The 13,394-nt window shown below is 38.9% G+C and overlaps 1 protein-coding gene across 1 annotated transcript in view; it reads left to right on the plus strand.

Moving 5' to 3' along the window:
- The first annotated feature begins 1,563 nt into the window (after positions 1-1,563).
- The window catches only part of LOC139939000 (nitric oxide synthase, salivary gland-like), a 44,706-nt gene continuing 32,875 nt past the window's right edge, over positions 1,564-13,394 (plus strand). The window contains exons 1-5 of the mRNA XM_071934705.1: positions 1,564-1,839; positions 6,107-6,249; positions 9,231-9,393; positions 11,999-12,090; positions 12,592-12,733. Of these exons, the coding sequence (XP_071790806.1) occupies positions 1,582-1,839; positions 6,107-6,249; positions 9,231-9,393; positions 11,999-12,090; positions 12,592-12,733 (798 nt within the window). The 5' untranslated portion in view covers positions 1,564-1,581. The remainder of the gene's footprint in view (positions 1,840-6,106; positions 6,250-9,230; positions 9,394-11,998; positions 12,091-12,591; positions 12,734-13,394) is intronic.

Consider the following 13,394-nt stretch of genomic DNA (forward strand, 5'->3'; position numbering starts at 1 on the left):
ATGGTCCCACTTCCGGTTGACCCGGAAGTAGAGGTCAACATGGGGTCGCGGAAACTGGAACAAGTTTGAAATAGGTTGTATAGGTCTTGAGATCTAGTCCCAATTCAGGTTGACCCGGAAGTAGAGGTCAACATGGGGTCACGGTTTTTCAAAGTAAAAATTTAAAAGGAGTCGATAACTGAAACAAAAAATGAAATTTGATTGTGTAGTATCACTGAAACAAAAAGTGGGCCAACTTCCACTTGACCCGGAAGTTAGTATACTTCTTGAGATATGGTGCTCCTAAGATTTACAATTTAAATATGCAAATGAAGATCACCTGGATAATTAATAAAGAAAACACCCTTGTAAGAAGAAAACACCCTTGTCACACGAAGTTGTTTGCATTTTGAAGGTTGATTTCGAGACATCAAGTTCTAATTCTAAGATCTCGAAAATCAAAGTAGTGGGAAATTACTTCTTTCTCGAAAACTATGTCACTTCAGAGGGAGCCGTTTCTCACAATGTTTTATACCATCAACCTCTCCCCATTACTCGTCACAAAGGTTTTATGCTAATAATTATTGTGAGTAATTACCAATAGTGTCCACTGCCTTAACATTAAATCAGCCAATGGTACTAAAATAAGAATATTAGGGAATGACAGAGTAAGTGAAATGGTGGTAATTCCCGTAAGCGTGTGTTTGATGTTCACCACAGTGTAGAAACCGCTCTTCAATTGTAATTTCACGCCACCCGCTGCAATGGGTAAATGCTGTTTATTGCACACTGGTTCGTAGAATGTTCTGTTGTACCTCTATCCAACCTTTGGCTGCAAAACATTTACAGCTATCGATAATTTTACGTAACGCTGTGTTCAAATGAAAGGTTTCGTTCAATAGTGGTTCAACAGTGTCCATCCTTTTCGATCTTGTTCGACATCGATCGTATGGGTAATCAATATAGAAACTTGCTTGGTATAGAAAATAATATGCAAAGTGAAGATGTGCCCTGGACGTGTCTCTGTATCAAACTCATCCAAACATGACCAGAGTTCTACTGTTCGTTTGTTCCATACCACAATAAAAAACAGCGAACAGGGCCAATGTCATGGATCTGCTTACCGCAAGCTTGGCTTACCGTCGAATTCTGCGCGTACGATCACCACTCTGCGCTTCCGTGCAAGCGCCGAATTTCTGCGATGGCTGTTCAAGCGTTTAATGCCCATAGTAAAGTGGAGTGCGCATGCACGCCAAAATTCGCCACTAACCCGTGAAATACGCTTCCCGTAAGCACACAATTCCCTGCTTCCGTAAGCGCCGTATGAAACTTGGCCGTGATGTGATGCAAAAATAGGCAGTGTGTCACCCACGCTTGGTAAATTTGACGGGGATGATTAGTGGGTGGGAAGAGCTAGAGCAGAAGCAGCCAATGAGATTGTTGCTTGTTTAATCGATTGAGGATTAGAATAGATTTGTACTTTTCCTCATTGTATTATCCCATTCTAATACAAAAGTAGCCCTACACAACTTGATCAGAGTACTGCTGCATTCGTCTTTGCTAAGAGCAATTGCACGGCGCGGTAAAGAGTAACTCTGCGAAATGACATCTTCGCCAAACACACCATCTGGTGTGGAATCGTTCGAGGATGTCTTCACAAATGGAAACCTGTCGCCCAACCCTGTCAACAAACTCGGTGAGGGAGAAAGTGGCATTCTGAATTCTCCAAAGGAGAAGGATGGACGCTGTGGGGTTACTTCTCCCTCACCACCTTCCCCGCTCAGACAGAAATGTGTCAATCTTCATAACTTTGCTACGGGCTCGCAGTTCGTTGACTCCCTGCATCACAAGGCATCTACGGTAGGCGTTTCATTTGTTTGTGATTGGAAATCAAGTTGTCTTTAGGAAGAATTTAGTAAGCGTAAACTATTTATGTAACGACTCTCTATCGTTGAAAGTGTAGACTATTACGTATTTACACTTAAGTGTAGATTTGTAACATAATTGCTTGTAGACTCAATTAACACTTAAAGACACTGTACACTATTCGTTATTGTTAAAGACCAGTCTTCTCACTTGGTGTATCTAAACATAATATATGCTTAAAATAACAAGCCTGTGAAAATTCAAGCTCAATTTGTCGTCGAAGCTGCGAGATAATAATGAAAGAAAAAATACACTTGTCACACGAAGTTGTGCGCTTTCAGATGCTTGATTTTGAGACCTCAAATTCTAAATCTGAGGTCTTGTAATCAAATTCGTTGAAAACTACTTCTTTCTCGAAAACTACGTTACTTCAGAGGGAGCTGTTTCTCACAATGTTTTATACTATCAACCTCTCCCCATTACTCGTTACCAAGTAAGGGTTTATGCTAATAAATATGTTGGTCTTTAAATGTAGATTCGTGATAACAATGTAAGCACCTTCGGCTCTTAGATTCTACTTATGAATCTACACATTCTCGTCAATTATCCTTAAAGGAACACGTTGCCTTGGATCGGTCGAGTTGGTCTTTGTAAAGCGTTTTGTAAACGTTTGCTATAAAATTGATATAGTTAGAAAGATGTTGTAGAAGTAGAATACAATGATCTACACAAACATGCCTCGAAATTGCGTGGTTTTCCTTTTACCTCGTCGACTAACACGGTCGGCCATTTATGGGAGTCAAAAGTATGACTCCCATAATGGCCGACCGTGATAGTTCGCGACGTAAAAGGAAAACCACGCAATTTTGAGTGATACTTGTGTGGATCATTATATTCTACTTTTAAAATATCTTTCTCACCATATGCATTTTATAACAAACGGTTTCAAACGCTTTTCAAAGACCAACTCGTCCGATCTAAGGCAATGTGTTTCTTTAAACGATGAAGGTAACGCCCCGGATGGTTGTATTAAAGGCAGTGAATACTTCTGGTACTTACTCAAAATGTAGAGAGTCTGAGGGGTTATATGTGCCCTCTGTCAGATGTTGGAATTTAATCCCTATTTTAAAGCCATTGGACACTTTCGGTAAACCCTTTTGTCCAAAGGCCCACACTTCGTGTATCAAAACTTATATACAAAATAACAAATCTGTGAAAATATTTGCTCAATTGGTCATCGGAGTCGGGAGGAAAAAACGGGAAAACCCACTCTTGTTTCCGCGCGTTTCGCCGTGTCATGACATGTGTTTAAAATAAATCCGTAATTCTCGCTTCCGCGCGTCTCACCGTGTCATGACATGTGTTTAAAATAAATCCGTAATTCTCGCTAAAGAGAATTTAAATTGTTTTACTGTTTTCTCAAAAAGTATTTCATGGAGTACTATTTCAAGAGAAGTCTTTCACCATTACCTTCTGTAAACCCTGTAAGTTATTTGTAAATCTGTGAACTTTTTTTTTTTTCCCTGAACCGAAAAGGGTCCAATGGCTTTTAAACGATAATGGTAACGCCTGGATGGTTGTTTTAAAGTCAGTGAATATTATTGGTACTTACTCAAAGTAGAGAGTCTGATGGTTATGTGCACTCTCTCAGATGTTGAAATTTAATCCCTATTTTAAAGCCATTGGACACTTTCGGTAAACAGTATTGTCCAAAGGCCCACACTTCGTGTTTCACAACTTATATATAAAATAACAAATCTGTGGAAATTTTGGCTCAATTGGTCATCGTCGGGAGAAAATAACGGGAAAACCGTCTCATGTGTCCGCATGTTTCGCCGCGTCATGACATGTGTTTACTATAAATCCGTAATTCTCGATGTCGAGAATTGATAAATGTTTTCTCAAAAAGTAAAGCATTTCATTGAATAATATTTCAAGGGAAGTCTTTCACCATTACCTTCTGTAAACCCTGTAAGTTATTTGTAAATCTACGATTTTTTTTTCTTGTTCCGAAAGTGTATAAGGGCTTAAAGCTATGATGCACCAAGTTTTGCTACCATTGTACATTTAAAAAAAAATCAATTATAGCTTCAATTCCGCCGTATTATTTGTGAGCATGCGTGTGTGAAGCCTCTACGGCGTGGCTCCGGGCCCGCTTAAGGGCCCGGGAAAATTTTGCATTCTATATGCTCTGTTGTGCAATCTTAGGCCAATAAGAGGCATAAAGAATGGAACAGAACATAAAGCCTTTAAAATAATATGAGCAGCAGTAGAACCTTTTGGGTTAACAGCATCTTCATGTGCGGATCTTTGACACAAGTTTTAGGAGGCAAATCTGTCAAAGAGTGAGCGTGCGAGCGTGAAGCCTTTACGGCATGGCTCCGGGCCCGCTGAAGGGCCCGGGAAAGTTTTGCATTTTAGATGCTCTGTGGTGCAATCGTAGGCCATCCAGAGGCCCAATGGCAAACGAAACAGAACATATAAGCCTTCAAAATTTGAGTACTAGAATCTGGGCCATTTTGGATTTTGTTACTTGAACTTTCATTAAAACAAAGTGGCGGGACACAGGGTTTGGTCTTTCACATTGCATACATGTAGTGCAATACTTGGGCTTCATAATAAAGGTGGTCAAAAAGTTTTTTGTTTTTTTCTTTCTTTTTTTCCTTTCTTCTTTTTGGTGGGAGCATTTGTATCGTGTCCCCCACCCTCTAAAAGATTGGGTGGGGGGGGGGGGGGGGGGGTGACATGTCCCTCCCTGATTGACGCCCATGGTTAGGATCTTATCTCGAATTCGGACGAGTTATCGTCCTTATTTCGAAACATTGAATGACTGGGGTGTTATAATGTTGTTGTTGATAAAGGAACACATTGCCTTGGATCGGTTGTGTTCGTCTTGAAAAAGCGTTTTGTAACCGTTTGTTATAAAATGCATATGGTTAGAAAGATGTTTTAAAAGCAGAGTACAATGATCCACACAAATTTGCCTCGAAATTGTGTGGTTTTCCTTTTACTTTACGAACTAACACGGTCGGGCATTTATGGGAGTCAAAAAATGTCAAAGACCAGTCTTCTCACGTTGTGTATCTCAACATATACATAAAATAACAAACCTGTGAAAATTTGAGCTCAATCGGTGATCGAAGTTGCGAGATAACAATGAAGAAAAAACACCCTTGTCACACGAAACTGTGTGCTTTCATGCTTGATTTCGAGACCTCAAATTCTAAACCCGAGGTCTCGAAATCAAATTCGTGGAAAATTACTTCTTTCTCGAAAACTACGTTACTTCAGAGGGAGCTGTTTCTCACAATGTTTTATACCATCAACCTCTCCCAATAACTCGTTACCAAGTAAGGTTTTATGCTAATAATTATTTTGAGTAATTACCAATAGTGTCCGCTGCCTTTAAAAGTAGAATACAATGATCCATACACATTGTCTTGAAATTGCGTGGTTTTCCTTTTACTTTGCGAACTAAACACGGTCGGCCATTTATGGGAGCCAACATTTTGACTTCCATAAATGGCCGACCGTGTTTGTCGAAAACCACGCAATTTCGAGTTATACTTGGAATGTGTGGATCATTATATTCTACTTTAAAATATCTTTCTAATCATATTTAAAAACAAACGGTTACAAATGCTTTTCAAAGACCAACTCGACCGATCCAAGTAAAGCATAATTTTTATAGTCTAACACACTCTCTCTTCTGCTTTTTAAAAGAAGAACACAATGAAATAAATCGATCATTCTTAGCGGTCCATGGAATGCTAATGCTAGACCGAATCTAAACATCTGAGTAAGCAAAGGGTATAATTAAAAGCAGCGGACACTATTGGTAATTACTCAAAATATGTATTAGCATAAACCCTTACTTGGTAACGAGTAATGGGGAGAGGTTGATCTTATAAAACATTGTTAGAAAAGGCTCAATGCTCTGAAGTGACGTAGCTTTCGAGAAAAAAGTAATTTTCCACGGATTTGATTTCGGGACTTTAGATTTAGAATTTGAGGTCTCGAAATCAAGCATCTGAATGCACACAACTTCATGTGACAAGGGTGTTTTTCTTTCATTATTATCTTGCACCTCCGACGACCAATTGAGCTCAAATTTTCACAGGTTTGCTATTTTGTGCATATGTTGAGATACACCAAGTGAGAAGACTGGTCTTTGACAATTACCAATAGTGTCCAGTGTCTTTAAAGATAAAATGTGGCTTATTTCAACTGTAATCAAACGAATGTCGTTTTTTTTTTTCAGAGTGAGTCCCCATGTTCCGAAAAACGTTGCAGAGGGTCAATTGTTAACCCCTCTAAGCCGACTGGCTCCCTACCACGCCCAACAACAGAGGTTCGGAAACAAGCTGTTGAATTCATTGGACAGTTCTACACACATAATAACAGGTAATTGCAGGTAATGGGAAGTCACATTGCAAGTCGTGTGTACGTCACACGTGGTGTTGATATGGCTGCCCTATAATATGTTAGCAATTTGCACATTCAACATGTTCATTTTTTAAATATTCATTTGATTTTGTTTTAAATACAGCTTAAAATTTGTCAGTATAGTCAGAAAAGTGCTATCGAAACAGGATTTTAAATTCCACCTATTTGTTAACAATATGTGGCACAGTTTGTCATAATTGAGTTTCAAAGGACAATCAAATCTACCCCTCCTCCTTTTCGCTTAGTTTGAGCAGCAAAGTTTAGTTTGAGCAACAAATCTATCCCTATAACTTTTCGGCTGGGTTTCAGCAACAAGGGATTGATAACAATCTACCCCCTCCTTTTACGACTGGGGTTGTGTACCCTATTCTGGATGATCGTGTTCTCAAAGAAATATGTTATGAAGAACAACAGCACTATTTTAACACTTTGAAAACAAATTCAAGAAAAGTTGCTAAATAACCAACAAAGTTCAAAATGATATATTGGAGTTACAAAATGAACCTGGTATTTCTTTGCTTGGCCGCGCCTGACAATATTACCACTTGCCAATACTCGTTGATATTCGTTTAAAGGCAGTGGACACTATTGGTAATTACTCAAAATAATTATTGGCATAAAAACCTTACTTTGTAAAGAGTAATGGGGAGAGGTTGATAGTATAAAACTTGGTGAGAAACGGCTCCCTTTGAAGTGACGTAGTTTTGGAGAAAGAAGTAATATTCCACGAATTTGATTTCGTTACCTTAAGTTTAGAACTTGAGGTCTCGAAATCATGCATCAGAAAGCACACAACTTCGTGTGACAAGGGTGTTTTTTCTTTCATTATTATCTCGCAAGTTCGATGACCAATTGAGCTCAAATTTTCACAGGTTTGCTATTTTATGCATATGTTGAGATACACCAACTGTGAAGGATACACTGTAAAAAAAATTCCCGTAAAATTTACGGGAATCAGTTGTGCAGCGAGATGCCAACCGATTCCCGTAATTTTACGTTGCAAACCGTACACGAAGATACAGTGTGCCGTGATTTTCACGGTGAGAAAGCTGTCAGTTTACGGTCACTGTAAACCGTACACGAAGTAGTGAGAAAGCTGTCAATATACGGTGCGAAGCGTACATGAAGGTACGGTGTGCCTTGATTTTTACGGTGAGAAAGCTGTGAATATACGGTGCAAACCGTACATTAAGTTACGGTGTGGCGTGATTTTTACGGTGATAAGGCTGTCAATACGGTGTAAAACCGTACACAAGGTTACAGAGTGCCGTGATTCGTACGGTATATTACACGTTGATATTACACGTTGATATTACTGCCATGGGACCGTATTTGAAAAAGTGGAAACTGCAAATGAGATAATAATCTCCCTTCAAAATAGTTCCATCTTAAATGCTGATATTCAAGAAAAGTTTTGAACACCATCAAAAGCAACAACTGCTTTGGATTTGCACTGTTCGAATTCAGACGCTGCATTTAGTGGTCTTCATAACACGATACAGACATCCACATAGAATAACTGATGAAATAGAAACCTTAACAGGTTACCAATGATGGTTTTTTTTGAAAACTAGACGACTGGAATTGGAATGAACTCATTGTTTCCAGAACCAAAACCAATGGTGTATCATACCTTTAAGTAACAACCCATGACCACAGGATTGTGCAATAGAGTACAAAAAGTGGTAAATCTGGTTACTTTAGTCGCCCCGCCTAAACTTCCTCGTAAGCATTGCGCGTGCGCGATGATCCGTAGAGTTCTTTTGGTGATATGCCCAGATTCGGATTTTGGCCGTAAAAGGCTGGCGAGCAAAAGCGAGAATGGTAATTCACCGTCGAAATATACACATTTCTCACCGTAAAATTGCGGTCATTCCTTTTAGACAATCCCATGGTGCGTTGTGAGCCGGTATTAACGGGGTTACACAATAAAGTCAAGGAAATTGTTTTTTATTTAAAATACACCGTAGATGTTTGCGTACTTTTCACCGTAAAAATTACGGTGATTTTATTTGACAATCCCATGGTGCATTGCGAGCAATTATTTACGGGCTCCACCGTACTTTTCACCATAAAAATTTCGGTAATTATTTTTAAACAATCCCATGGTGCATTGCGAGCCGGTATTTACGGGGTTGCACCGTCAAGTCATTGAAAAATGTCGATATCACCGTAAAAATTACGGTATTTTTTTAAAACAATCCCATGGTGCATTACGAGCCGGTATTAACGGGGTCGCACCGTAAAGTCATGGACAAATTTCGTTACGGTAAAGCACCGTAGCTATTTACGTACTTTTCACCGTAAAATTACGGTAATTTTTTACAGTGTAGTCTTTTATCTTTGCCAGTGTCCACTGGCTTTAAAGGCACTGGACACTATTGGTATTTACTCAAACTAATTGTTAGCATAAAAACTTACTTGGTCAAAAGCAATAGAGAGCTGTAGATAGTATAAAACATTGTGAGAAACGGCTCCCTCTGAAGTAACGTGGTTTTCGAGGTAATTTCTCACTAAACTATTTGAATTTGATTTCGAGATCTCAGAATTGGATTTTGAGGTCCCGAAATCAAGCACCTGAAAGCACACAACTTCGTGTGACAAGGGTGTTTTTTGTGCATAAGTTGAGATACACCAAGTAAGAAGCCTGGTCTTTGACAATACCGAAAGGTATCCAGGGGTGGATTTCACAAAGAGTTAGGACTAGTCTTATCTCGAGTTAGGACCAGTTACTCGTCCTAACTTAGGAATATCCATGCAATTTGTATATCTCCTAGGACTAGAAAATCGACCCCAGTGTCTTTAACAACCATCTTAATGTTGTTTGCCCTAAAGTCAGAAGAAATAAAACCCCATAAAGTAGGTAGTTAGAATGCATTCATCATCAGCAATGTAATTTCTCTGAAGCCTTATCCTTTTGCTTCTGTTGTGTTGTTTAGATTTGGCACCGAAGCACATGAAAGTCGTGTCTCAGAAGTTGTTACATCCATTGAGACAACCGGGACCTATCACCTTAGCGAAGCAGAACTGAACTACGGAGCCAAACTAGCATGGCGTAATGCTCCAAGGTGTGTTGGGCGTATCCAGTGGACAAAGCTACAGGTTAGTTTAGAGGAAGATATGATTTGTGACATTCACTGTACAAACCTATGTGAATGTCCAATATTCAATATTGATGTACACTAGACATTCACTGTACAAACCTATTTGTATGTCCAATATCCAATATCGATGTACCTAAGACATTCACTGTACAAACCTATTTGTATGGCCAATATCCAATATCGATGTACTCTAGACATTCACTGTACAAACCTATGTGAATGTCAAATATCCAATATCGATGTACTCTAGACATTCACTTTACAAACCTATTTGTATGTCCAATACCCAATATCGATGTACACTATAGACATTCACTGTACAAACCTATGTGAATGTCCAATATCCAATATCGATGTATAGACATTCACTGTACAAACCTATTTGTATGTCCAATATCCAATATCGATGTACTCTAGACATTCACTGTACAAACCTATTTGTATGTCCAATATCCAATATCGATGTACACTAGACATTCACTATACAAACCTATGTGAATGTCCAATATCCAATATCGATGTACACTAGACATTCACTGTACAAACCTATTTGTATGGCCAATATCCAATATCGATGTACTCTAGACATTCACTTTACAAACCTATTTGTATGTCCAATATCCAATATCGATGTGCACTATAGACATTCACTGTACAAACCTATGTGAATGTCCAATATCCAATATCGATGTATAGACATTCACTGTACAAACCTATTTGTATGTCCAATATCCAATATCGATGTACTCTAGACATTCACTGTACAAACCTATTTGTATGTCCAATATCCAATATCGATGTACACTAGACATTCACTATACAAACCTATGTGAATGTCCAATATCCAATATCGATGTACACTAGACATTCACTGTACAAACCTATGTGAATGTCCAATATCCAATATCGATGTATAGACATTCACTGTACAAACCTATTTAAATGTCCAATATCCAATATCGATGTACACTAGACATTCACTGTACAAACCTATTTGTATGTCCAATATCCAATATCGATGTACTCGACATTCACTGTACAAACCTATGTGAATGTCCAATATCCAATATCGTGGTACACTAGATATTCACTGTACAAACCTATTTGTATGTCCAATATCCAATATCGATGTACACTAGACATTCACTGTACAAACCTATGTGAATGTCCAATGTCCAATATCGATGTACACTAGACATTCACTGTACAAACCTATTTGTATGTCCAATACCCAATATCGATGTGCACTACACATTAACTGTACAAACCTATTTAAATGTCCAATATCCATTATCATTGATTGAGCCAATTGGCGTAATGCTCAAGGTGTGTCCGGCGTGTCACATTCTTGCCCCGTTTTGACAAACGGGTGGGAACGCTTAAAGTTGGAAACGCAGCTGGATGTGAAGCATCCTATAATTATCAATATAGGACCCCTATATTTTAAAATAAGTGCGTAGCGGCATTTGAACTGTGGCAAATTAATTAAGGATTCGAAATTTAACAGTCCCGTTCACCTTGTAATGATGTTCTGCGATGGAATCGGTCTGGAAAACCTTTAATTGCATAGTTCAGAAACACTAAAAAATATGTTGTTAGGTGTACGTTCGGAACATACGCAGCGTTGTCATTAAAGGAACACGTTGCCTTGGATCGGTCGAGTTGGTATTTGAAAAGAGTTTGTAACCGTTTGTTATAAAATGCATATGATTAGAAAGATATTTAAAAAAAGAATATAATGATCCACACAAGTATCACTCGAAATTGCGTGGTTTTCCTTTTACCTCGTCGACAAACACGGTCGGCCATTTATGGGAGTCAAATTTTGGACTCCCATAAATGGCCGACCGTGTTAGTTCTGAAAGTAAAAGGAAAACCACGCAATTTCGAGGCAAATGTGTGTGGATCATTGTATTCTACTTTTTAAACATCTTTCTAACCATATGCATTTTATAACAAACGGTTACAAACTCTTTTCAAAGACCAACTCGACCGATCCAAGGCAACGTGTTCCTTTAATACAATGTCTTATGTTGTGACCCGTAATCCTCCACATTTATATACAGTCGACTCATGGCTGTTGAACAGTCATTTTCAGACAAAGTTGAGTAATCTTGGTGTTAAAAACTACTGGATTTTCGTTGAAATTGGCGGTGAAAACCTATACATCAAATCAATGTCTGACAATTAGTCCCATTTCAGGCCCCATGGAGCCTGATCCACTCAAAAGCTTACTGAATGAAATGCACTATGATCGCTAATTTCACATTTCATGTCTTCTTAACAAAAATGTTTTGAAAACAATTTTCAAATAAATCCCTTCTGACCCCCCCCCCCCCCCCCCTCAGTTATCAAAACCAAGGCGTACGGTTCCCGCTCTTTCCAATATGCAGCAGTTCAGTTATGGAACAGTCTTCCAGACGTTGTTAAACAGGCTGAGACATCAGAACATCAGTTTTTATTACGATTATTACGATTATTATTAGAGAAATGCCAATATAAACAAAAGGAAAGCAAACTTTGCCAAGTACATGAACACAAACATTTTGGTAAGAGCCAAGTATTTTATTATTTTTATCGTAACTGTTATTTAATAATTTCAGCTATTTGATGCTCGTTCTGTCCGCAACACAAGGGGAATGCTGGAGACCATTTGCAAACATCTACTCTATGCAACTAACAAGGGCAACATAAGGTAAACAACAAACAAAAACTTACTGAATGTTTGGCAGTCAGGTTGATTCTATGGTTTCTGCCCTGGTCGCGCCTCTGAGGACCCGGTTCGATACCCGGACCGGAGCCTTATCTTGTGACATTGGGTTTTAGTCCCTACCTAACTGAATGCTCAAATACAATCTATTGACCTACTGGAAAACTGGGTTGGTATCGTTAACCTCCCGTCAATTGCAATAAGTTGCCAGTTGTCAAATGGAAGGGTTTTATTTTAACTTCCTAATGGACTATTGCGCACTTGAAGGTTTGAACTTTAATTCATATGCTGTTTTAATTTCATTAAAATTAGATCCGCAATAACAGTGTTTTCAAATGAGGTCTGCAATAACAGTGTTTAACCATCATTCAAATTAGGTTTGCAATAACAGTGTTTTACCATCTTTCAAATTAGGTCCGCAAACAGTGTTTTACCATCATTCAAATAAGGTACGCAATAACAGTGTTTTACCATCTTTCAAATTAGGTCCGCAATAACAGTGTTTCCACCAAGGACAGACGGTCAGCATGATTATCGTATCTGGAATGTGACTCTCATTAAGTATGCCGGCTATGAACAGGAAGATGGATCTATCATTGGTGATCCAGGGAGTGTGGAGTTTACTAAGGTAAGAATGATTTAACAATAATGATAATATCGTCGTGTTATATAGCCCACGAATCTACTAAACAAAACAAGATACTCAATGCTCTTAGCCAATAGGGAGTTTTAGCTGCGATTTACGCAAGCAAAAACGTGAACGTGAACGTCAGAAAATTGTGACGTTTCTAGGTGACGTCACCCCCTTTGGGCTTATTAAGTACCTGAGTTTTAAAACAAAATTTTTTGACGTTCACGTTAACGTTTTTGCTTGCGTAAGTCGCACGCGTGCACATATCATCAAATATGCCGGTTGATGACGCTTTATTAGTGCATCCATCTATACGACTCAACTCTTCTTTGCTCCCTACAGCTTGTTGCCCCCCCCCCCCCCCCTAGATACCAGCCCCCCCCCTTCCCAACACACATAGAACCAAAACATCATTAATCATTTACAAGGACACTGTCACGTAGCACGACCGACCGAGACCCGAATTCACACTCTGCTGATAAGAAACACCAAAGCATGCCAGTGCCCTTAATTACCACTCGCCCAAAACAACTCACAGGTGTGCATCTGTTTAGGTCGATTGACAGCTCGGTACAAAACAAAGGTGTTACCATTAATATAACGCTATACAGTCCATAAGTCTGAACACGGGATGTCAGGCTTCAGTAAGTGCACTTTA

Source organism: Asterias amurensis, chromosome 6, assembly GCF_032118995.1.
Source record: "Asterias amurensis chromosome 6, ASM3211899v1".
Classification (NCBI taxonomy): Eukaryota; Metazoa; Echinodermata; class Asteroidea; order Forcipulatida; family Asteriidae; genus Asterias; species Asterias amurensis.